General features: G+C 41.0%; 1 protein-coding gene across 3 annotated transcripts in view; it reads right to left on the reverse strand.

Annotated features, from left to right (window-relative positions):
• Positions 1 to 22,599, reverse strand: part of C1H11orf54 (chromosome 1 C11orf54 homolog) — a 31,331-nt gene extending 8,732 nt beyond the window's left edge. Inside the window, exons 1-3 of one of the 3 annotated variants that reach the window (XM_066248438.1) lie at positions 22,471 to 22,599; positions 14,663 to 14,814; positions 9,980 to 10,078 (exon numbers count right to left, since the gene is read on the reverse strand). In XM_066248438.1, the coding sequence (XP_066104535.1) occupies positions 9,980 to 10,078; positions 14,663 to 14,717 (154 nt within the window). In that variant the 5' untranslated portion in view covers positions 14,718 to 14,814; positions 22,471 to 22,599. Of the gene's footprint in view, positions 1 to 9,979; positions 10,079 to 14,662; positions 14,815 to 15,453; positions 15,610 to 22,470 lie in introns of those variants that run through there. The other 2 variants (XM_066248445.1, XM_066248429.1) reach the window with 2 other exon arrangements.
• Between the last annotated feature and the right edge of the window lie 49 nt (positions 22,600 to 22,648).

Consider the following 22,648-nt stretch of genomic DNA (forward strand, 5'->3'; position numbering starts at 1 on the left):
TGTTTTTCCCCTCTGGGTGGGGAGGGGTTTAGCTAAAATTGCATTTTAACTAAAAATATTTATATTTTGCTATGGTAGAATATAATATTCTTTTAAAAATCCCTATTGGAAATCCTCTTGTCAAAGTTGTTTTTTTCTTAAGGTTGTTAATAAAAACGACAAATAATTAGAGGTAACTTCATGTGCTAGGAACTTTTTACTTACATTTTTAATCAACATCACAGGTACAGCCAGACACAATTTGGGAGAAGTCACTTTTTTTGTTTAACTGTATAGTAGAAAAAATAGCCTCTTATCTGATAAAAAGCAGTCTTATCAGTTTCATACTAACATCATTTACACAGTAGATATAATTGCTCTGTTTCTTCAGCTATACAGAGGATAGATGTACACAATTCATTTAGGTCCTGTTTATAATTAGGGATTTTGTAAATGTTTTCCACGAGGTCAGCAGAAATTACTCATGGATAAGACTTTCTCATAAGTACCAATAACGCTGAAGTCTCTAGAAGCCCATTAGAGGACTATTGTAGTACTCCAGGGAAAAGATAAGTAATGAGCTAAAAATGGTGACTTGTAGAGATGGAGAAGAGGAAATTAAGAAAAAGAACAAAGAAAGAATAGGCAACTCTAGTGAGATAATGAGTTGAATTTTAGACATGTTGACCTCAAGGGGTCCTTAGCAACTATAGGTAGATATATAGACAGCTGGAATTACTAATCTACAACTAAGAAAAAAAAATCTAGGCGACAAGCACAGATTTCAAAGTTGTTGTATCCAAATAGTAACTAAAACCACAGGAGTAGATAGAAAAGCCCACAGCATCCCAGGTGGATGCTCTATCCACTGTGCTACCACCAGTCAGGCTGTAAACCTTTTATATGTACCAGGAAACAAACAACAGGAAAGCCCTGGCCAGATAGCTCAGTTGGTTAGAGCATTGTTCTGAAGCACAAGGGTTGCTGGTTCAATCCCTGGTAAGGGCACACATAGGAACAGATCAATGTTCCTATCTCTCTCTCACTCTTTCCCTTTCTCTCTATAAAATCAATAAAACATTTAAAAAAATAAAAAGAAAGAAAAGCCCAGAGATATTGTAGAATAAAAAGAGGCCGAGGAAAGAATTCTATAAAACATCCAAATTTAGAACCTGCTAGAAAGAGAAATGAATCAGGAAAAATGAGGAACAAAGAACATCATGGAGGTAGGAAAGGCACCAGGAAGAAGAGGTGAAAGAGGAGAACCAAAGGGAGAGAGAATGTCATGTAACAATCGGCAAACAGTATGAAATATGAATACTGTGTAGTAAACACACCAAGCTCACTGGAGACTTGAGCGTGATGGATTCATGTAGAAAGTGCCTATGTTGCCTGACCAGGTGGTGGCGCAGTGGATAGAGCGTCGGACTGGGATGCAGAAGAACCCAGGTTCGAGACCCCGAGGTCGCCAGCTTGAGCGCGGGCTCATCTGGCTTGAGCAAACAGCTCACCAGCTTGGACCCAAGGTCGCTGGCTCCAGCAGGGGGTTACTCGGTCTGCTGAAGGCCCATGGTCAAGGCACATGTGAGAAAGCAATCAATGAACAACTAAGAAGTCGCAACGCGCAACGAGAAACTGATGATTGATGCTTCTCATCTCTCTCTGTTCCTGTCTGTCTGTCCCTGTCTATCTCTGCCTCTGTAAAAAAAAAAAAAAAGAAAGAAAGTGCCTATGTTTATGAAAGGTCATACATATACATACATATCTGGCTTCCTTAGTATTGTAATTTAAAGACTCACAAATTATTGATCAGAAAAGTCTTTCAAAGTATAACCCTTTGCAGAAAAAAAAGTATAATGCTTTGTATGAAAGAATTAAGATTTAACATTTTTTCTTTTTCCTTGTACCCTTTGTGTTTTCTCATTTTTATTTTATTTAATTTATCAATTACTATTTTTTTAATGGGGGAGAATGTATTATTCTTATAATTGGAAGAAACATGGCTACAAAAATATCATGCTAAATGCTTTCAAGGTATGCAGATAAACTGCTATCTGGCACACAAAACTTCTAGAATTATTGGTTTACTTAAGATCAAAGATTGTTTAAATTGGGAAGACCCCAAAAAGACCATTTAACTGCCAACACCCTGCTGCCCCCCATCCCCATCTCCCACAAAGTCCAGATATATTGATTGGCTTACCCAGGGTAATAAATATGAATGTGGCAGAGAAAGAACTAAAGTTAAGAACTTCCCTGTAAACTGTTTTTTGTTTTGTTTTGTTTTTTGTGTGGCAGAGAAAGGGAGAGTCAGAGAGAGGGACAGACAGACAGGAAAGGAGAGAGATGAGAAACATCAAGTCTTCGTTGCGGTTCCTTAGTTGTTCACTGATTGATTTCTCATATGTGCCTTGATGGGGGGGGGCCTACAGCAGACCGGGTGTCCTCTTGCTCGAGCCAGTGATCTTGGGCTCAAGCTGGTGAGCCTTGCTCAAACCAGATGATCCCGCACTCAAGCTGGCGACCTCGGGGTCTCGAACCTGGGTCCTCCACATCCCAGTCCGATGCTCTATCCACTATGCCACTGCCTGGTCAGGCTGTAAAATTGTGTTTTTGTTTTTTGGGGTTTTTTTTTTTTTTTTGTATTTTTCTGAAGTTGGAAACGGGGAGGCAGTCAGACAGACTCCCTCATGCACCTGACCGGGACCCACCCAGCATGCCCACCAGGGAGCGATGCTCTGCCCATCTGGGGCATTGCTCTGTTGCAACCAGGGCCATTCTAGCGCCTGAGGCAGGGGCCATGGAGCCATCCTCAGCGCCCGGGCCAACTTTGCTCCAATGGAGCCTTGGCTGCGGGAAGGGAAGAGAGAGACAGAGAGGAAGGAGGGGGGAAGGGTGGAGAAGCAGATGGGCGCTTCTCCTGTGTGCCCTGGCCGGGAACTGAACCTGGGACTTCTGCACGCCAGGCCGACGCTCTACCACTGAGCCAACCGGCCAGGGCCGAGAAGATCTTTGAAAATCTTAGTCTTAAAAGGGTGGAGAAGAGTTTAGTCTTTAAGCCTTAGGCTATAAGGACTTTGCCAGTTTACAACCTGTCTCCCACAATAGTGAATGACTATGAGTGTTTATCTTCAAATTTTTCATCATAGTAGAGTATAGTTGGAGGCTGTAGGACTTTAGAAGCAGACCTAGATTTGATTCTGGCTAATGATTCATAGGGTTCCACATCTATAAACTAGGGCTAATGCTTACCTTGCAGTGTTACTGTAAAAATCAAGACTTCAAATATAGGTTTCTATTATACTCTTTGACAAATTATATTGACTCGACCAATATTAATTTCCCTTTAATAATAATTAAATTAATAATTAAGTAATTATTTCACTTTAAACACTGGCTGGATGATCACTAGGCAAATTTGTTGAAGGGATATAAGTATCTAATAGAGTATTCAAATATAAGAATTTTAAATTCTCTTCACGTGTTGAATGAATAAATAAAAATATAAAAATTAAATTATGTTTCCATAATAGTCACAAAACTCTCATGTAATATCAAGAATTCTAGCTTAGGAGAATGGAGATGGCAGCGGAGTAGGCGGATGCACAGACACCCAGCTCTCAACACCAAACTGGAATACAAATCAATTTAGAAAAAATCAGCATGAAAAACCAACACTGAACTGCAAGAACAGCTCTCAAAAACCAAGGAGCAAAGAGGAAGCCACAATAATCCTGGTAAGGAGTGCCTGAATCTCCTCTGCTTATAGGAAGGGAAGGAGGGGGGTGAGGCTGAGAGCCCAGAGAGGATTTCACAGAGGAAAAAGAGCAGAAACTACTGCTCACAGCCACTTACCTGGCGACCAGGGAGCAAGGTGGGTTGAAAAGACCAGCTTATCTCCCAAGTGGAAAAGACAGGGAGAGGGACAGACTGTGAGGGGCTAAGGTATGCAAGAAACAAAATAAAAAAGCTGACTCATTCGTGCTGGAGGCGGCCATAGCTGGGGGAGGGACTGAACCTTTCACAAAACAGAGCTGAAGTGCTTCCGGATCAGAGATCTCGGGACATCTATCCAGCTCAATCAGCACAACAAGACACAGCTGAAAACAAGAAGTGGGGAGGAGGGGCAGTAACTCAGGTCTCCATGGAGATCTGAGATACACCTCCCCCTACTGAAGCTGAGAGAAAAAACCCTGCCCCCAGTGAGATTAGTTGGAGGAAGAGACCTTCAGCGTCTCAGGTTACACCCACAGTATTCCTGGATACAGTTTCAAGGAAGCCCCCTGCTGAGATCAGTTAACAAGACTATCACCTGTTAAGAAAACAAACAAATCAAGACTTCAAAGCTGCCCAAATCCGAAAGTGGATTACAAATAATAGCTGATACCAACCCACCAAGACCTAAAAATAACACAACTGAAAACTGGAGGCAGACAACACCAAGCCTAGACTCAATCAACTCTACAAATAAAAAAAAAAAGAAGAAGAAGATGAGAAAACAAAGGAGTGCAATCCAAATGAAACCACAAGAGACACTTTCGAGAGATGAACTGAGTGATATGGAAATAATCAAACTTCCAGATGCGGAGTTCAAAATAATGATTGTAAGGATGCTTAGGGATCTTAGAACAACAATGGAGGGGGAGTTTGAAAACCTAAATAAAGAAATAGCAAGTATAAAAAAGAATCAGTTGGAGACGACAAATACAATATCAGAAATAAAGACCACAATGGAAGGAATAAAAACAGGATAGATAGAGCAGAGGATCGAATCAGCGAGTTAGAAGACAACTGGAATGAAGGCATGAAAGCAGAGAAGAAAAGAGAAAAAAGACTCAAAAAGTCAGAGGAAACTCTTAGAGAGCTCTGTGACAACATGAAGAGAAATAACATCCGCATCATAGGGGTTCCTGAAGAAGAAGAAAAAGAACAAGGGATAGAGACTTTGTTCAATCATATCATAGCTGAAAACTTCCCTAAATTAATGCAAGAGAAACTCTCACAAATCCAAGAAGCACAGAGGACTCCATTAAAGAGAAACCCAAAGAAACCTACACCAAGGCACATCATAATTAAAATACCAAAGCTAAGCGATAAAGAGAAAATATTAAAAGCTGCAAGAGAAAAAAAAGTTATCACCTACAAAGGAGCCCCCATAAGGATGACATCTGACTTCTCAACAGAAACACTTGAGGCCAGAAGGGAATGGCAAGAAATATTCAAAGTAATGCAGAACAAGAACCTACAACCAAGACTACTTTATCCAGCAAGGCTATCGTTTAAAATTGAAGGAGAAATAAAAAGCTTCCCAGACAAAAAACAACTCAAGGAATTCATTACAACCAAACCAATGCTGCAGGAAATATTAAGGGGCCTGGTATAAACAGATAAAGTGGGAAAAGAATACAGAAAAAAAAAAAGAAAAAGGAATACACCTTTAAAGAAGAAAATGGCAATAAACAACTACATATCAATAATAACCTTAAATGTAAATGGATTAAATGATCCAATCAAAAGACATAGGGTAGCTGCGTGGATGAGAAAACAGGACCCATACATATGTTGTCTACAAGAGACACACCTTAGAACAAAAGACACACACAGATTGAAGGTAAAAGGATGGAAAAAAATGTTTCATGCAAACGGAAATGAAAAAAAAGCTGGGGTAGCAATACTTATATCAGACAAATTGGACTTTAAAACAAAGGATATAGTAAGAGATAAAGAAGGCCACTACATAATGATAAAGGGAGTAATCCAACAGGAAGATATAACTATTATAAATATCTATGCACCTAATATAGGAGCACCCAAATATATAAAACAGACTTTGATGGATTTAAAGGGCGAGATCAACAGCAATACTATAATAGTAGGGGATTTCAATACCCCACTAACATCACTAGATAGATCCTCAAGAAAGAAAATTAACAAAGAAACAGCAGACTTATTGGAAACACTAGATCAACTCGATTTAATAGATATCTTCAGATCCTTTCACCCTAAAGCAGCAGAATATACATTCTTTTCAAGTGCTCATGGTACATTCTCTAGGATAGACCACATGTTAGGGCACAAAAGTGCTCTCAACAAATTTAAGAAGACTGAAATCATATCAAGCACTTTCTCCGATCACAACGGCATGAAACTAGAAATGAATCACAGCAGAAAAGCTCAAAAATTCTCAAACACATGGAAACTAAATAGCAGGGTGTTAAATAATGAATGGATTAAGAATGAGATCAAAGAAGAAATAAAGAAATTCCTAGAAACGAATGACAATGAGCATACAACAACTCAAAATTTATGGGACACAGCGAAAGCAGTGCTGAGAGGGAAGTTCATAGCACTACAGGCACACTTTCAGAAGCTAGAAAAAGCTCAAATAAACAACTTAACCCTGCATCTAAAAGAATTAGAAAAAGAACAGCAAGTAAAGCCCAAATGTAGTAGAAGGAAGGAAATAATAAAGATCAGAGCAGAAATAAATGACATAGAGGCTAAAGAAACAATACAGAGGATCAATGAAACTAGGAGCTGGTTCTTTGAAAAGGTAAACAAGATTGATGCACCTTTAAGTAGACTCACCAAGAAAAAGAGAGAGGACTCAAATAAATAAAATTAGAAATGAGAGAGGAGAAATAACAACTGACACAACAGAAATACAAAATATTGTAAGAAAATACTATGAAGAACTGTATGCCAAAAAACTAGACAACCTAGATGAAATGGACAAATTCCTTGAAACGTACAATCTTCCAAAAATCAATCTGGAAGAATCAGAAAACTTAAACAGACCAATTACACCAAAGGAGATCGAAACAGTTATCAAAAAACTCCCAACAAAGAAAAGTCCGGGGCCCGATGGCTTCACAACGGAATTCTACCAAATATTCAAAGAAGAACTAACTCCTATCCTTCTCAAACTATTTCAAAAAATTCAAGAGGAAGGAAGACTTCCAAACTCCTTGTATGAGGCGAGCATAATTCTGATTCCAAAACCAGGCAAAGACAACACAAAGAAAGAAAATTATAGGCCAATATCTCTGATGAATATAGATGCTAAAATCCTCAACAAAATATTAGCAAACCGGATCCAACAATATATGGAAAAAATCATACACCATGATCAAGTGGGATTTATTCTGGGGAGGCAAGGCTGGTACAATATTCGTAAATCAATCAATGTGATTCATCACATAAACAAAAAGAAGGAGAAAAACCATATGATAATTTCAATAGATGCAGAAAAAGCATTTGATAAAATCCAGCACCCATTCATGATCAAAACTCTCAGCAAAGTGGGAATACAGGGAACATACCTCAACATGATAAAAGCCATCTATGAGAAACCCACAGCCAACATCATACTCAATGGGCAAAAATTAAAAGCAATACCCTTAAGATCAGGAACAAGGCAGGGGTGCCCCCTTTCACCACTCTTATTTAACATAGTCCTGGAAGTCCTAGCCACAGCAATCAGACAAGAAGAAGAAATAAAAGGCATTCAAGTTGGAAAAGAAGAAGTAAAACTATCATTATTTGCAGATGATATGATATTGTATATAGAAAACCCTAAAGTCTCAGTCAAAAAACTACTGGACCTGATAAATAAATTCAGCAAAGTGGCAGGATATAAAATCAATACTCAGAAATCAGAAGCATTTTTATACACCAACAATGAACAGTCAGAAAGAGAAATTAAGGAAACAATTCCCGTTACAATTACAACCAAAAAAATAAAGTACCTAGGAATAAACTTAACCAAGGAGACTAAAGACTTGTACTCGGAAAATTACAAAACATTGATAAAAGAAATCAAGGAAGATACTAACAAGTGGAAGCATATACCGTGCTCATGGTTAGGAAGAATAAACATCATTAAAATGTCTATATTACCCAAAGCAATTTATAAATTCAATGCAATACCAATTAAAATACCAATGACATACTTCAAAGATATAGAACACATATTCCAAAAATTTATATGGAACCAAAAAAGGACACGAATAGCCTCAGCAATCTTAAAAAAGAAGAATAAAGTGGGAGGTATCACACTTCCTGATATCAAGTTATACTACAAGGCCATTGTACTCAAAACAGCCTGGTACTGGCATAAGAACAGGCATATAGATCAATGGAATAGAACAGAGAACCCAGAAATAAACCCACAGTTCTATGGACAACTGATATTTGACAAAGGAGGTAAGGAAATACAATGGAGTAAAGACAGCCTCTTTAACAAATGGTGTTGGGAAAATTGGACAGCTACCTGCAAAAAAATGAAACTAGATCACCAGCTTACACCACTCACAAAAATAAACTCAAAATAGATAAAAGACTTGAATGTAGGCCGTGAAACCATAAGCATCTTAGAAGAAAACATAGGCAGTAAGCTCTCCGACATCTCTCGGAGCAATATATTTGCTGATTTATCTCCACGGGGAAGTGAAATAAAAGACAGGATAAACAAATGGGACTATGTCAAACTAAAAAGCTTTTGCACAGCTAAAGACAACAAGAACAGAATAAAAATACAAACTACACAATGGGAGAACATATTTGACAATACGTCTGATAAGGGGTTAATAACCAAAATTTATAAAGAACTTGTAAAACTCAACACCAGGAAGACAAACAACCCAATCCAAAAATGGGCAAAAGAGATGAATAGACACTTCTCCAAAGAGGACATACAGATGGCCAATAGGCATATGAAAAAATGCTCAACATCACTAATCATTAGAGAAATGCAAATTAAAACCACAATGAGATATCACCTCACACCAGTCAGAATGGCGCTTATCAACAAAACAACACAGAATAAGTGCTGGCGAGGATGTGGAGAAAAGGGGACCCTCCTGCACTGCTGGTGGGAATGCAGACTGGTGCAGCCACTGTGGAAAACAGTATGGAGATTCCTCAAAAAACTGAAAATCGAACCGCCTTTTTTTTTTTTTTAATTTTTTTTAGTTTATTTATTCATTTTAGAGAAGAGAGAGAGGGAGAGAGAGAGAGAGAGAGAGAGAGAGAAGAGAGAGACAGGGGGGAGGAGCTGGAAGCATCAACTTCCATATGTGCCCTGACCAGGCAAGCCCAGGGTTTCGAACCGGCGACCTCAGCATTTCCAGGTCGACGCTTTATCCACTGCGCCACCACAGGCCAGGCTCGAACCGCCTTTTGACCCAGCTATCCCACTTTTAGGAATATACCCCAAGGACACCATAGAACGGCTCGAAAAGAAGAAATGCACCCGCATGTTTGTGGCAGCATTGTTCACAATAGCGAAGATCTGGAAACAGCCCAAGTGTCCCTCAGAGGACGAGTGGATTAAAAAACTTTGGTACATATATACTATGGAATACTACTCAGCCATAAGAAATGATGACATCGGATCATTTACAATAACATGGATGGACCTTGATAACATTATACGGAGTGAAATAAGTAAATCAGAAAAAAAACTGAGATGAATCCATACATAGAAGGGACATAAAAACGAGACTCAGAGACATGAACAAGAATGTGATGGCAACAGGGGCAGGGGGGGGGGTTGGGGGAGGGGGGAGGGGGTGAAGAAGGAGAGAGGGGTTAGGGGAGGGGAGGGGCACAAAGAAAACCAGATAGAAGGTGACAGAAGACAATTTAACTTTGCGGGAGGGGTATACAGCACAATCAAATGGCAAAATAATCTAGAGATATTTTCTCTCAACATATGTACCCTGATTTATCAATGTCACTGCATTAAATTTAATAAAAAAAAAAAAAAAGCTAGCTTACTGAACATTTATTATATAACCTGTGAAAGTTACAAAAGTGCATAAAACAACATTTTTCCACAGGGAACAAACTATAATTTGACTAATATAAGAAAACAGTGAGCACAGAAATTAAGCACAATTTAATCTAAAAGTTAGGATAATATCCTTTATTTGTAGATACTTTAAAATAATTCTGGCTTAGGACTGAAAAATAAAAGCTAATTGTAAAAACTGCTTACCTTTTGCAGGAAAGGTAAATGGCTCCTTAGTTAAATCAGGGCAATCAACTACAGAGACCTGGACATCAGCAAAGTTATCCTTTAGTCCCTTCTGCAAAACTAATAAAGACAGGAAAATGATTATTTAACATTAAATTGTCACCACATATTAAATCTTCCCTCAAATTTTCTGTGTGTCGTATTTCCAACCTAAACTTGTGTTGTAGTAATATAATGTTATAGTAATTAAATATATAGAAATACAAAAATATATGGAAGATATATAAAAGTAATTAAGATATAATATTAAAATTAAGGGAATTAAATAAAGCTATGCCGTCTGGATAGGAATTAATATAGTGTGTGCAGATGTGATAAACAGACTCTGACTTTCGAGCAGGGCCCAGTTAGTGTGTGTGAAGTTATACATAGAAAAGAAGTGGCCTGATGTCATAACTCTGTAAGTTAACATAAACAAGAAACTTCCCTAGGAACATCTTAAAAGTGGCTTGATGTAACATTTCAGTAAATTAACATAAAAAGGGCTCCCTGCCAGGAACTCCCAAAGAGGTGGGTTAAGGTGATAATCCTGTTGTGAGAAGGCCTTGGCCAGAAAAGGTACTAAAGCTGAGGGGCCCCCTGCTGAGTAGTCGCCCAGACTCCAAAGTGAATGTGGACTGTCTCCATGCAGCTCTGAGCTCTGACCAAAGACAGCTGAGAGGAGCACACTGACAGGCCCCCTTCAGCTGTACCCAGGCACGCCAAAAGGGTTTGTGAGTAATAAACTGCCTGTGTGATTCTTGCAACTAACTTGTATGCTTGTATGTCAGTCGGTCGTGTCTTTCCTCTGGTGGCAGTTGGTCTCAGCATTGATAACTAGTATCCTCATAGCCGCCTCAAGAGTAGTCTTGAAGAGGCTGCCAGCCCTGCTTACAAGCAGGAGTGTTCCACTGTGTGGGGAAATCGAATCAGGGATGCCTGATCGACGTAGAGCTTGGGCTTTACTGGGACAACTTGTATAATTAAAAAAGAGGGGGAAATGGTCTTATTAATGAAATAATTCAACCTTAGACACATAATCACAAGATATCATGAAGACTAAGTGAGGAGCCACTGCGCCACCTCACCCACAGGTGTTGTAAAGTACCAAAAGCTACAGAATCAATATTCATATTTTAAGAGGCTTGAAGAACATTTTATTATTTTGGGTTAAGGTGTGCAGAGAAGTTGTGAGAAATAGTCTCTGTACTGTGTGATTGGCATAAAACCAGGATGGCCCTTGGCATTGTATTGTAAATTCAAAGGGGAGGAAAACATGGATTCCCAGACATTCCACCACACCTGTGGGGAAAGGGATGAATGGCTAGCCAGGTACAGGGAGAGAAAAGCCAAAATAAACCTTTTCTTTTCTTTTTTTTTTTTTTTTTGTATTTTTCTGAAGCTGGAAACGGGGAGAGACAGTCCCCTGCATGGGCCCGGCCAGGATCCACCCGGCACGCCCACCAGGGGCGAAGCTCTGCCCACCAGGGGGGCGTCGCTCTGTTGCCAGAGCCACTCTAGTGCCTGGCGCAGAGGCCAAGGAGCCATTCCCAGTGCCCGGGCCATCTTTGCTCCAATGGAGCCTTGGCTGCGGGAGGGGAAGAGAGAGATAGAGAGGAAGGAGGGGGGGTGTGGAGAAGCAAATGGGCGCTTCTCCTATGTGCCCTGGCCGGGAATCGAACCCGGTTCCCCCGCATGCCAGGCCGACGCTCCACCGATGAGCCAACCAGCCAGGGCCAATAAACCTTTTCTTATAGCAATGAGCCATTTGCGGGCATTTGTCCCCACCGAAACTACCTCTCCTATGTAATTGCGTGTGGTTAACATGTGTGACTCTGGACAGAGAGATGGCAGATAAACACTAGATAATATGGGAATGCCTTTTAATATGTAAAGAGACATCTTTCTACCATTGTGTTGGCTTGTAAATTTTGTTTTCTCCAAAATGATGTATGGCTTGCAAATAGAACATGGTCCTATCATGTAAAAGGACATATGACTATAACCAATAGTGGAAAAGGGCTCCTAATTGCAATTTTTTACTTCTGGACTTCCCACTTACAAAACTATAAAAACTAGGTGGAACAAAGGGCCAGCGCGCTCTCCCTCAGATTTCTGTTGGAGTTGCTGCCGCTTGGCCAAGCTAAGACAATAAAGCTTTGATGTGTAATCGACAGACTTTGTTCGTGTCCATGTTTCGAGTCCCTCCGGATTAGGCTTAACACTAAGACACATAAATACCAGTAAAAATCATCATGATTATAAACTACTAAGGAACCGTGTAGCCAGGTGAGGACATCTTCCAAAGACCTATTGAAATGTAAATATTTAAACTGATAGAAAGTAAGCAATTACATGCAAGAAATTCCTTGAAGCTTACACGTTGAGCAAAAGAAGCAGGACACAGAGTATATATTATATAATTGCACTTACATGTATTTCAAAAACAAGTAACTGATCTAAGGTGACAGGAGTTGGAACAGTAGTTACCTCTTAGAGATACTGACTGGGAAATTGCATGAAGGAGCCTTCTGGAATGAGGGAAATAATTTATATTTTGATTTTGATGGGAGTGACATGGGTGTAAATGTCTTAAAATTGATTAAGCTATATACTTAAGATTAGTGTACTTTACTACTGATACATTATAATTCAATAAAGTAAAAAAGCAAACATAGATATCTCAAAGTGCTAAATCTAAGAGCAATCTACATTTTTTAAAACTGATTTTAGAGGCCCTGGCCGGTTGGCTCAGCGGTAGAGCGTCGGCCTGGTGTGCGGGGGACCCGGGTTCGATTCCCGGCCAGGGCACATAGGAGAAGCGCCCATTTGCTTCTCCACCCCGCCCCCTCTCCTTCCTCTCTGTCTCTCTCTTCCCCTCCCGCAGCCAAGGCTCCATTGGAGCAAAGATGGCCCCGGCGCTGGGGATGGCTCCTTGGCCTCTGCCCCAGGCGCTAGAACTCGGCTCTGGTCGCTGCAGAGCGACCCCCCCACCCCCGAGGGGCAGAGCATCGCCCCCTGGTGGGCAGAGCGTGGCCCCTGGTGGGCGTGCCGGGTGGATCCCGGTCGGGCGCATGCGGGAGTCTGTCTGACTGTCTCTCCCCGTTTCCGGCTTCAGAAAAAAACACACACAAAAAAACAGAAAAAAAACCCAAAAAAAACAAAACTGATTTTAGAGCTGAAGGGAAGGAGAGAAAGAGAAACATCAATTTGTTGTTCCACCCATTCATACAGTCATTGGTCGACTCTTGCATGTGCCCGGACTGGGGATAGAATCCATAACCTTGGTGCGTGGGAATGACACTCCAGCCCACTGAGCTGCCTGGCCAGGGCAAAAGCAATGTACTTTTACATTTGAAAAGTTCCGATAAAATTTTCTCTGATAGTAGTGTCAGCCATTCTAGAAGTTTGAGTCTTGTAGAATCAGACTCTCTAAAAACAAGTCATCTAAATCTAGCCTTAGCTGTCCTATCATATCAAGGAAGACAGAAAAACTGATAGAAAAGAAATAGAAGCAGAGTACTAGCAATACACATTGTTTACGAGTTGCGATTTACTTGAGGAAGAAAATAGGAAGGTGTAAGAGGAGAGAGCCACAACCGAGTAAAACGCGGGTACACTTCTTGACTTCAACCTTATCAGAGGGAAAGAGGAACTACCAGGACAGCACTTTGAGAAATAAAGCTAGGTGTTAGAGTTACCACCGGAATAGAACCTAAAGGCTATTAAACAAACGTTAGCATTCTGACAGGCTATACAATTTTGGATTAATAATTTCCTGTCTCATTTTTTATTCCTATTTTCCTTTTCTTTTTATTATCTATCTCCCCTCCTAATTAATCTTATGAAGTTGGCTTAAGTTATTGTTCAAACAAGAGAACAATACAAAAATAAATGTAGACAAAGAAATATAAGCAAGTACTGTAGTAAGTTCACTGGCAGTCTGTCATATGGGGCAGGGAACAGTATATTGGGAACCTGATTAATACACCATAGCAGGTTATATATTTAAAGAATACTGTAACTGGTAAAAAGTTAAAGCAAAACTGTGCAATTCTTTGGGCATCACACACCCTTAAATCTTGGATTACTATATTTTCATTCTGTAAAATTATAATCAAGAATTTTCAAATAGTTTAATTTTTTTAGGAGGGGCAGAATTTTGCACTCTCAATAAAAATATATAGTACAGAACAATACTGAAAAGGAAAACGAGTTCTGTAATGAAAGTACTATTGCATAAATCATACCTTAGAATATTTTAATTTTTTTCCTTAGAATAAAATTTCCTTTTATTTTTTTTACAGGGACAGAGAGAGAGTCAGAGAGAGGGACAGACAGGGACAGACAGACAGGAATGGAGAGAGATGAGAAGCATCAATCATCAGTTTTTCATTGTGACACCTTAGTTCATTGATTGCTTTCTCATATGTACCTTTGACCGTGGGCCTTCAGCAGACCAAGTAACCCCTTGCTCAAGCCAGCGAACTTGGGTCCAAGCTGGTGAGCTTTTGCTCAAACCAGGTGAACCTACGCTCAAGCTGGTGACCTCAGGGTTTCGAACCAGGGTACTCTACATCCCAGTCTGACGCTCTAGCCACTGCGCCACGCCTGGTCAGGCTCCTTAGAATAATTTTAAAAACTTAAAGTTAGTATTGTATTTACCTCCAACAAGTTCCTCTAGACTTGGCACATGAAAAGAATACTCGGCACAGGGCATTTTCTCTCTTCTTTACTTGTGAGGCTGTACAAACAAAGCTATTGAAGGCTAATGATGCCAGGAGGTCGCAGTGCACCAAGCACAAACCGCTGCTGCTCTGGAAGTGAACATTCAGAGTTGTTATATAAAGAGGGCAGAAGGGCAACAGGTTTCTGTTCGCACAGAAAGGCAGCCTCAGCTTCCAGTATTCTATATTGCCAGTGGGAGATTGCCTAAGTAACCCCTTTTAATACTAATACTTCAAATAACTGACATTTAAAATAGACAAAAAGAAATGTCAAACCAAAAGGACACATGCTTCATTTTCTTTAGTCATATATCTGTATTGAACATGGAGCATTCTAATGGCTGGGCTAAGGAATACAGGGCCTGAAGCAAAAATAGTTATTATGATTCATGAAGAAGTGATTAAATGGTTGTAGAAAACAGTGCAGAATGCTCAAGTACTTTTATAATAATTCGTGTTTTCTATTCTATGTTTGACATTTGAGCTAAAAAGTTTCTTAGACTATCACTTTAAAAAAAATTAAATTACTAAGAGAAATAGAAACCTGCAAATGATTAGCTTTTGAAATTAAATTTACTTTCATTTACAAATTAACATACTTTCTTAGTAAGCAGCTTTAATGTCTAATTATTCTTATAACCAAATCAATTATCATTTGGTATTTTAAAAATATATGTAAAGTATATTTTACAATAAGTAGGCATATATACACAGAAATTAGTACCTTACCTCAAATGTTCAGGTGATAAAGTATGCAAGCAGAGGGAGATAAATACAATGAAGGCAAAAGAAAAAACAAACAAAAGTAATAAGGTAGATGAGGAATCTCACTCTAGGCCAGTTGTAAAAGGGAACAAAGGCAAAACTCTTCAGAGTGTCTCTCAGAGCACAGTTGGAGCACTTGATTAAAATTGTTAATGGTAAACCTCATTAATCTGATAGTCTCTGGCATATGCTTACTTAGTAAGTGAAAGGTGGTTCTTCAGCATTGCTGAAAAAATTCTTTCAAAAAGTTTCTTTTTAACTTTTCCAAAGAGTCACAGGTTCCTTAGAAACTGGGTTTTTAGTTTTGATGATAATTTCAAACTAAACATCCTCACAAACAGGCTATTGCATACACTTAGGACTTGACATTTACTTTAGTACTTTATGAAATAATCAACTTTTATTATTCTTTAATTAATATGCATAATCTGGTCTCCCAAGTAAAAGATGTATTATTGGTAATGGATGTCAAATCCTAAATAATTATAATTTAATTTTCTCAAACATATTTTTAAATTGAATAATCTATAATGTTCAGGAATTAGACATTTCAATTTTTTCTTTAGAAATAATTTCAGATGGCTTGACAGGTGGTGGTACAGTGGATAGAGTGTTGACCTGGGAGGGACACTGAGGTCCCAGGTTCAAAACCACAAGGTCGCCAGCTTGAGTGCTGGCTCGTACAGCTTGAGCGCGGGTCGGGGCTTGAGCATGGGATTATCAACATGACCCCATGGTTGCTGGCTTGAAGCCCAAGGTCACTGGCTTGAAGCCCAAGGTCGCTGGCTTGAGCCCCCTGGTCAAGGCACACACTAGAATCAATCAATGAACAACTAAAGTGCCACAACTACGAGTTGATGCTTCTCATCTCTCTCCCTTTCTGTCTCTCTCTCATGCTAAAAAAAAAAAAAAAAGAAAGAAAGAAAAAATTTCAGATGGAGAAAAAAATACATACAAATAATACTTATATACTCTTCACTTAGATTTTTCAAGTGTTACATCTTATCATATTTTCTTTATCATAAACCAGCAAGTACTAATTAAGAACATGTCAAAATCTTCTCTAGGAACCACATTTATTTATAATGAGGACAATAAAAGTACTCCAGCTATTTCTATTTCCAGTAGGAATAATAAAGATTCAAGTTTAAAATTCAAATATATCCTAACTTTACACCTCTTACTATCTTTAAAAGAAGTTTAGTTTTTTTTTGTTGTTGTTCTTTCTCACTAAAACAGAAACAAAGTCCAACCCTGGGGGACTACAGCCTGAATAATATGTTTAGAAATGTAGAACTTCTGGCAAGCCAACAGCCCAGAAGGTAGTGTGGTAGTGTATATGTACAGGTTTAAGAGTGAGTGGGAGGGAGGAGGTTGGAGTTGGAGTGGTGAAAAAAAGGGATTAGATTCTTATTTATTTATTTATTTTTATTTTGTATTTTTCTGACGTGAGAAACGGGGGAGGCAGACAGACAGACTCCCGCATGCACCCAACAGGGATCCACCCGGCATGCCCACCAGGGAGTGACGTTCGGCCCCTCTGGAGCATTGCTCCACTGCAACCAGAGCCATTCCAGCACCTGAGGCAGAGGCCAGAGAGCCATCCTCAGTGCCTGGGCCAACTTTGCTCCCATGGAGCCTTGGCTGTGGGAGGGGAAGAGAGAAATATGCGTAGAGAGGAAGGAGAAGGGGAAGGGTGGAGAAGCAGATGGGAGCTTCTCCTGTGTGCCCTGGCCGGTAATGGAACCCGGGACTTCCACATGCTGGGCTCATGCTCTACCACTGAGCCAACCGACCAGGGCTAGAAAGATTCTTAATATAAACTCTGAGTAGCTTCAGCAGGACAGTTTTGGACCACATGGAGGCACAATTACCTTTCAGATTCTACTGCTAAGAGTCAGTGGCCTGGAAGTAGGGTCTAGAGACAGGAATAGAAATAGGAGCCAGTTGGATAAGTGGAACTACAGAAACAATGCCTAAAGGGGTGAACCAACTATGGCAACCAAGCTGATAACTATTTATTAATATTAACTGCATCTTATGTACCAGACACTATGTTAGGCACTTTACTGACTTCTCTCAAACCCTCTTCTTTTTTTTCTTTTTTTTTTTTTTTCATTTTTCTGAAGCTGGAAACAGGGAGAGACAGTCAGACAGACTCCCGCATGCGCCCGACTGGGATCCACCCGGCACGCCCACCAGGGGCAGTGCTCTGCCCCCCAGGGGGCGATGCTCTGCCCATCCTGGGCGTCGCCATGTTGCAACCAGAGCCACTCTAGCGCCTGAGGCAGAGGCCACAGAGCCATCCCCAGCGCCCGGGCCATCTTTGCTCCAATGGAGCCTCGGCTGCGGGAGGGGAAGAGAGAGACAGAGAGGAAAGCGCGGCGGAGGGGTGGAGAAGCAAATGGGCACTTCTCCTATGTGCCCTGGCCGGGAATCAAACCCGGGTCCTCTGCACGCTAGGCCGACGCTCTACTGCTGAGCCAACCGGCCAGGGCCTTCTTCTTTTTTTTTTTTAAGTGAGAGCAGGGGAGATAGATTCCCACATGTGTACAGACCAGGATCCACCTAACAACCCCTATCTGGGGCTGATGCTCAGATCGAGCTATCCTCAGTGCCTGGGGCCACACTCAAACCAATCGAGCCACTGGCTGTGAAAGGGAAAGAGAGAGAGAAGGGAGAGAGGGAGAGGAGAGAAGCAGATGGTTGCTTCTCATGTGTGCCCTGACAGGGGATCAAACCTGGGTGGATGCTCTATCCACTGAGCCAACCAGTCAGGCTCAAAACCTCTTACAACCATGTCTATGTTTTCCTCATTTTGTAAGAGGAAATCAGCTAGAGAGAATACATTATTTACTTGACATTGCATAGCTGTTATACGTGGCAGAAATAGAATTCAAACCAAATCTAACACACTGTAAAGCCAGAATGCATCATATATGCAAGTTAACCAGTGAAGGAATGACAATTCAGCTCACAATAAAGGAAGAATTTGTAGAGTGATCTTCAGATTATGGCTGTGATCATGTTTGTTAAGTTCCTTCCGCCTAGACTGTGATCTTTTTGAAGCTAAGACAATGTTTTTCATATCTGTCTTCTATTAAAGAACATAATTCAATCCAGTAAATTTGAGGATCTAATTGGCTTTATTAAGAGATCCATGAGTTAGGCAGCATCTCACCCAACAGGTAGAAGGGCGCTCCCAGGGGTTGTACAAAATAGAAGATTTTCAGTCAGTAGGCCATGGCAGACAAGTAAGTTATTATTAGCAAAAGAAAAGAAAGGATTATCTTTAGGCCTGGTCCTCTTCTTTTGGGGTAAAAGAGCTGGCAGGAGTTTTATCAGATTACTGTACCTCACTAATTTTGATCAGGATATTCTAGACTGATTGGTTTAAAATTCCACCAGCAGAGAGGCTGAAACTGCAATTAGATTAGATTAAGTTTTGGTTTGACCAGGGGCTTAGCAAAAGTGATTCTATTCTGCTGTCTTTTAACACTTTCAAGTACCCAGTAGACCAGGGGTCCCCAAACTACGGCCCACGGGCCACATGCGGCCCCCTGAGGCCATTTATCCGGCCCCCGTTGCACTTCTGGAAGGGCACCTCTTTCATTGGTGGTGAGAGGAGCATAGTTCCTATTGAAATATTGGTCAGTTTGTTCATTTAAATTTACTTGTTCTTTATTTTAAATATTGTATTTGTTCCCGTTTTGTTTTTTTACTTTAAAATAAGATATGTGCAGTGTGCAGAGGAATTTGTTCATAGTTTTTTTTATAGTCCGGCCCTCCAACGGTCTGAGGGACAGTGAACTGGCCCCCTGTGTAAAAAGTTTGGGGACCCCTGCAGTAGACCATGGGCACCAGTTCAGCCTTAATTATTTATTGAACATTTACAATGTACCAGACTCAAGGCTCTGGGATAGGGTTCGCTTCATGTTTGTGCAACCAGTGTAGTTACACAAGGCCATATGCTCAAAATGACACTTGGCTTAATGCTCTGCTGTCATCTTAAAATTCTTAATTTTATATTTGAACTTTTGTTTAAGACTGATAGGGCAGCCATTTTCAGTGTGCTACAAGAGGCATACTGGTGTGCCGTAAGAATTAAAAAAAATTTTTTTATTCAGTAAGAGGAGGGGAGGCAGAGAACAGATTCCCGCATGCACCTTGACTAGGATCCACCCAGCAAGTCCACTAGATGGCAATGCTCTGCCCCTCTGGGGCGTTGCCCCATTGCTTAGCAACTGAGCTCTTCTTAGCACCTGAGGTGGAGGCCATGGAGCCATCCTTAGTGCCCCGGGCTAACTTGCTCCAATTGAGCCATGGCTGCAGGAGGGGGAGAAAGGGAGAGAGGGAGAGAGAGACAGAGAGCGAGAAGTGAGAGGGGGAGGGGTGCAGAAACTGATGGGCTCTTCTCTTGTGTGCCCTGACTGGGAATTGAACCCAGGACTTCCACATGCCAGGCAGATGCTCTACCACTCAGCAAACCAGCCAGGGCCAAAGATTTTAAAAATACGTAATAGCTGACTCTTTAGTCAGGGGCACTGACCTCTTTTCCCTTAGATTGTAAAAAAAAATTACAACAGCCAAAATAACAATAGCAGTCTGATGTGAAGGAGTCAGAATTATACCTATGTTGTTGTTTTTTTGGTCAGATTGGCAAAAATACATATATTTTTGGTGTGTTGCAGAATTTCAGTAATTAGTTTGTGTGCCATGAGATGAAAAAGGTTGAAAATCACTGTGACAGGGCAAAGACCATACAAGGAACGAGAGGAGAGAGGTGCAGTGCGCATGCCCACCACCATTCCTAACTATCCCCATTCACATAAAGCATGTGTGAAGCTGGGAATGTATAGAATTCTGGTGGACCCATGATCCACAAGGATTTAGCCAGACTCAAAGTTCCTGGATTCCATAGTGTTGGTAGAGTGCACATTAAGAAGTAAAATAAATACAGGTGAGTTAGTTTTGTGCATTTTCTGCTGTTCTACTGTAAGAATAGGAGGTGTTTGTATGAATTACGAAATGCAAATTGTGAAATTTCAATGATTTTGCATATGAGTTAAATGTTCTTATATCATATTAGTATTTAAAACTGGCATTACACAATATAAAGAATAGTAAAATTCATGCTAATCTAAATTTAAAATTTTTATTAATGAATTAAATAGTAAATTAATGCTAATCATTAACAGAATAATATTTAAAGCATGGTTAATAATGCTATCAATAATTAATAGCAAATTAATATTAATTAAAACACTACGGCCAGTCAAAAGAGATACTACAGAAAAAAAGAGTATTATATTTTAGTACTTTTTTTTTTTTTTTTTTGTATTTTTCTGAAGTTGGAAACAGGGAGGCACTCAGACTCCCGCATGTGCCTGACCTGGATCCACCCTGCGTGCCCACCAGGGGGTGATGCTTTGCTCATCTGGGGCGTTGCTCTGGTGCAACCAGAGGCATTCTAGTGCCTGAGGCAGAGGCTATGGAGCCATCCCCAGTGCCTGGGCCAACTTTGCTCCAATGGAGCCTTGGCTGTGGGAGGGGAAGAGAGAGACAAAGAGAAGGGAGAGGGGGAGGGGTGGAGAAGCAGATGGGCCCTTCTCCTGTGTGCCCTGGCCAGGACTCCTGCATGCCAGGCCGACACTCTACCACTGAGCCAACCGGCCAGGGCCTATTTTAGTACTTTTTTTTTTTTTTTTTTCATTTTTCTGAAGCTGGAAATGGGGAGAGACAGACAGACTCCCACATGCGCCCGACCGGGATCCACCCAGCACGCCCACCAGGGGCGAAGCTCTGCCCACCAGGGGGCGATGTTCTGCCCCCCTCTGGGGCGTCGCCATGTTGCGACCAGAGCCACTCTAGCGCCTGAGGCAGAGGCCACAGAGCCATCCCCAGCGCCGGGCCATCTTTGCTCCAATGGAGCCTTGGCTGCGGGAGGGGAAGAGAGAGACAGAGAGGAAGGCGCGGTGGAGGGGTGGAGAAGCAAATGGGCGCTTCTCCTGTGTGCCCTGGCCGGGAATCGAACCCGGGTCCTCCGCACGCTAGGCCGACGCTCTACCGCTGAGCCAACCGGCCAGGGCTATTTTAGTACTTTTAATGAAGCTTTTCCCCTCATTTTTGGACGATGGACCCTGTATTTATATTTTGTATTGAGCCTCACAAATTACATGACCAGGCCTTCTCCCAAATATGGCAGTGGATAAGACATGTGATCTTGTTCTGGAACTCACAGTATTTCATAGACTGAATTGCCTTCAGAATTACACTTTTCGGGCCTGGGATTGAATGTTCAATATCTGGAGCAAAATTGAGTGAAGCGACCAGATTACCTTCCAGGTCTGTTCAATCCCGAGATGACACTAACTATAAAGTAAGACTAGACAGGTTTACTGGTTTATCATATGATGCAAGAGGTCTGAAAATGGACAAATCAAACCAGTTCATTCAGTTTTGTAACTACTTTGGGGAAGAAGCCCCACAAAAACTAAGCTAGTTTAAACTGTTTGATCTTTATACTCAGTAACCTTTCAGGGAACTAAGAGGGGAAAATACTGAGGAAGAAATTTATCTCTGGTAATGTGTTAACCAATTCCTGGGAGACTGACCCTAGTTTAGAGTGAAAGATGAGCTAACAAAGTCCAAAGGTGGAGAGGGGAATTGGGTGTGCTATGGGGTAAACAATGGTTTCCAGATTTTGAGTGACAGCCCAAGCAGGATCCTTTCACAGTTTAACACGGAAGAGATTTTCGAAGGGTAAAGTAGACATCCAACAAAACACACTTGGTACCACACACATATACACATACAGTCCTACCCACCCAGCCACCTTGGACGCCAGATCAGCAAATGCGAGACCACCGGAGACTAATCAGGCTAAATGGCTGTTTCCCCGCGGTTCACATCCATTTCATTCATTTGACCTCACAATTTCGTTTTTGCTTTTGCCGAAATGTTCTTGACTATAGCACTTACCAAATCGGTTAGGGAAGTCTGCACCTGAATCCTGCCTTAGTCAACTCCACCTCCTCTGGGTTAGGGAGTTCAGGCTCCGCCTACTTACAATTGCTCCCCCCCCCCGTGGTGACCAAAATGGCGCCCCATACTCCCTCTTCTGTTCTTTCCGGAGCTAACTTGATATCGCGAGATTTTG

This window comes from Saccopteryx bilineata, chromosome 1 (genome assembly GCF_036850765.1).
Source record: "Saccopteryx bilineata isolate mSacBil1 chromosome 1, mSacBil1_pri_phased_curated, whole genome shotgun sequence".
NCBI lineage: Eukaryota > Metazoa > Chordata > Mammalia > Chiroptera > Emballonuridae > Saccopteryx > Saccopteryx bilineata.